Here is a 1,458-nt window from a genome sequence, read left to right as displayed (position 1 = left end):
ACAGTTGGAACCATCTCCTTCTTTGCAGCACTAGTACTTGAGCCCATCAATTCCAATGCAATATATGCAACCATTAAATCCTCATCGCTACCCGACTCATCCTGATTTCCATCATTGGAGGTACTCATCTTGATTTCAATACCTAAATAAGTACACATTATGAAGCATGAGCAAAGAAACAAAGGCAACATATGCACCAAATAATTATTTGCACAAGCAAAGTCATAACATAAAACATCAAATAATGTGTCCATTACATAAAACATCAAATAATAATGTCTAGAACTCAACAATTTATTTGACTACATAACAACACTAATTGTTCCGGTCCTCCCATGCCCTCCTCAGCCAATTAAGCCTTCCATTAGGTGTCTTCAAAGTAATGAACACATCATGGTTTTCCTTTTTCTTAAGAAGTTGGGTGGCATAGTAGTGTTCATTACTCCCTTCTTTAGCTCCATCACTAATGACTTGCTCCAACATAGCCCCAATCTCATCTCTAACATGATCAACCCCATGAGAAGTTGCTGAATTTTCACTGCTTTAGGCCTTCTTCTCATATGTGTCGACCAACCTCTTCATAAGTTGACCTCTATATGTCTTCTTTTTCTTTCCAGAGGGGAACCTTGTGTAGGCCTCTTATTAGCATTTGGTGTGACCTGTGGTGAACCACTCCCTTTGACTCTCCCACTGTCATCATCACCATGATCGGCCTCATGCTCCTCACCCTCTCCATCATCATGACCACTTCCAGGAACATATGAGGTGTCATTAGTCACACTAATAGCATCAAACATTATCCGCATCATGTCCTCCTGCTCAAGAACTGCACTTTTGAAAGTTATACAACCTGGCATAGCCTAAAACATTAAATGAGGACAATTAGAGGATGACATCTCAAGTACTGAAATTCAAAATGATGACTACTCACCGCATTTTGCTCTGCCCACCATGCATCACTAGCATAAATACATCCGGTCACATGATCCCTTCCCAAACCGGTGGCTCTGATGTTCAAGGTCTTCCACTTTATATATTTCTTCTTCAGTACATCCCATCTGTTCTTCATTTGTTCTTTGTCATATGGCCTCTTTGTTCGCTCAAAGAACTTCTTCACCAAATTAGCATAACCCACACTATTCAAGCAATTGTGTGGCCTATTATGGGCAAGCACTTCTTCTACGCATATTTCATTGAAAACTTTGGCGACAAAAGGATCCCATTTTGCATGAGGCTTTCCTGGTTTTTCCATCTATAAAGTGCATCAAATCTGAATTTCCACCAACACTACTGTCTACTTGTGCTATGAGGTATAAAAAAGACATCAAATGGACATGCAGGTGCTCTACATCTACCAGAAGAGCTTGCGTGCTCACCTTGCCAGAGGGCAGTCGGTGGTGGGGATGCATGGGAGGGTAGCAGGCAGTGGGTAGCTTGGTGGAGGGTAGCAGGCAGTGG

At 41.7% G+C, this 1,458-nt stretch overlaps 1 protein-coding gene across 1 annotated transcript; it reads right to left on the bottom strand.

Annotated features, from left to right (window-relative positions):
* Positions 1 to 315: 315 nt before the first annotated feature.
* LOC136495939 (L10-interacting MYB domain-containing protein-like) lies at positions 316 to 1,252 on the bottom strand. The gene is made up of 3 exons (XM_066491713.1): positions 932 to 1,252; positions 626 to 860; positions 316 to 527 (listed from the first exon to the last, which is right to left on the bottom strand). Exons 1-3 carry the CDS (start codon positions 1,250 to 1,252, stop codon positions 316 to 318), a joined length of 768 nt encoding a protein of 255 aa, XP_066347810.1.
* Between the last annotated feature and the right edge of the window lie 206 nt (positions 1,253 to 1,458).

Source organism: Miscanthus floridulus, chromosome 12 (assembly GCF_019320115.1).
Source record: "Miscanthus floridulus cultivar M001 chromosome 12, ASM1932011v1, whole genome shotgun sequence".
Lineage (NCBI taxonomy): Eukaryota > Viridiplantae > Streptophyta > Magnoliopsida > Poales > Poaceae > Miscanthus > Miscanthus floridulus.
The sequence above is the reverse complement of the archived record's forward strand: the minus strand, read 5'-3'. Positions and strand labels throughout refer to the sequence as shown.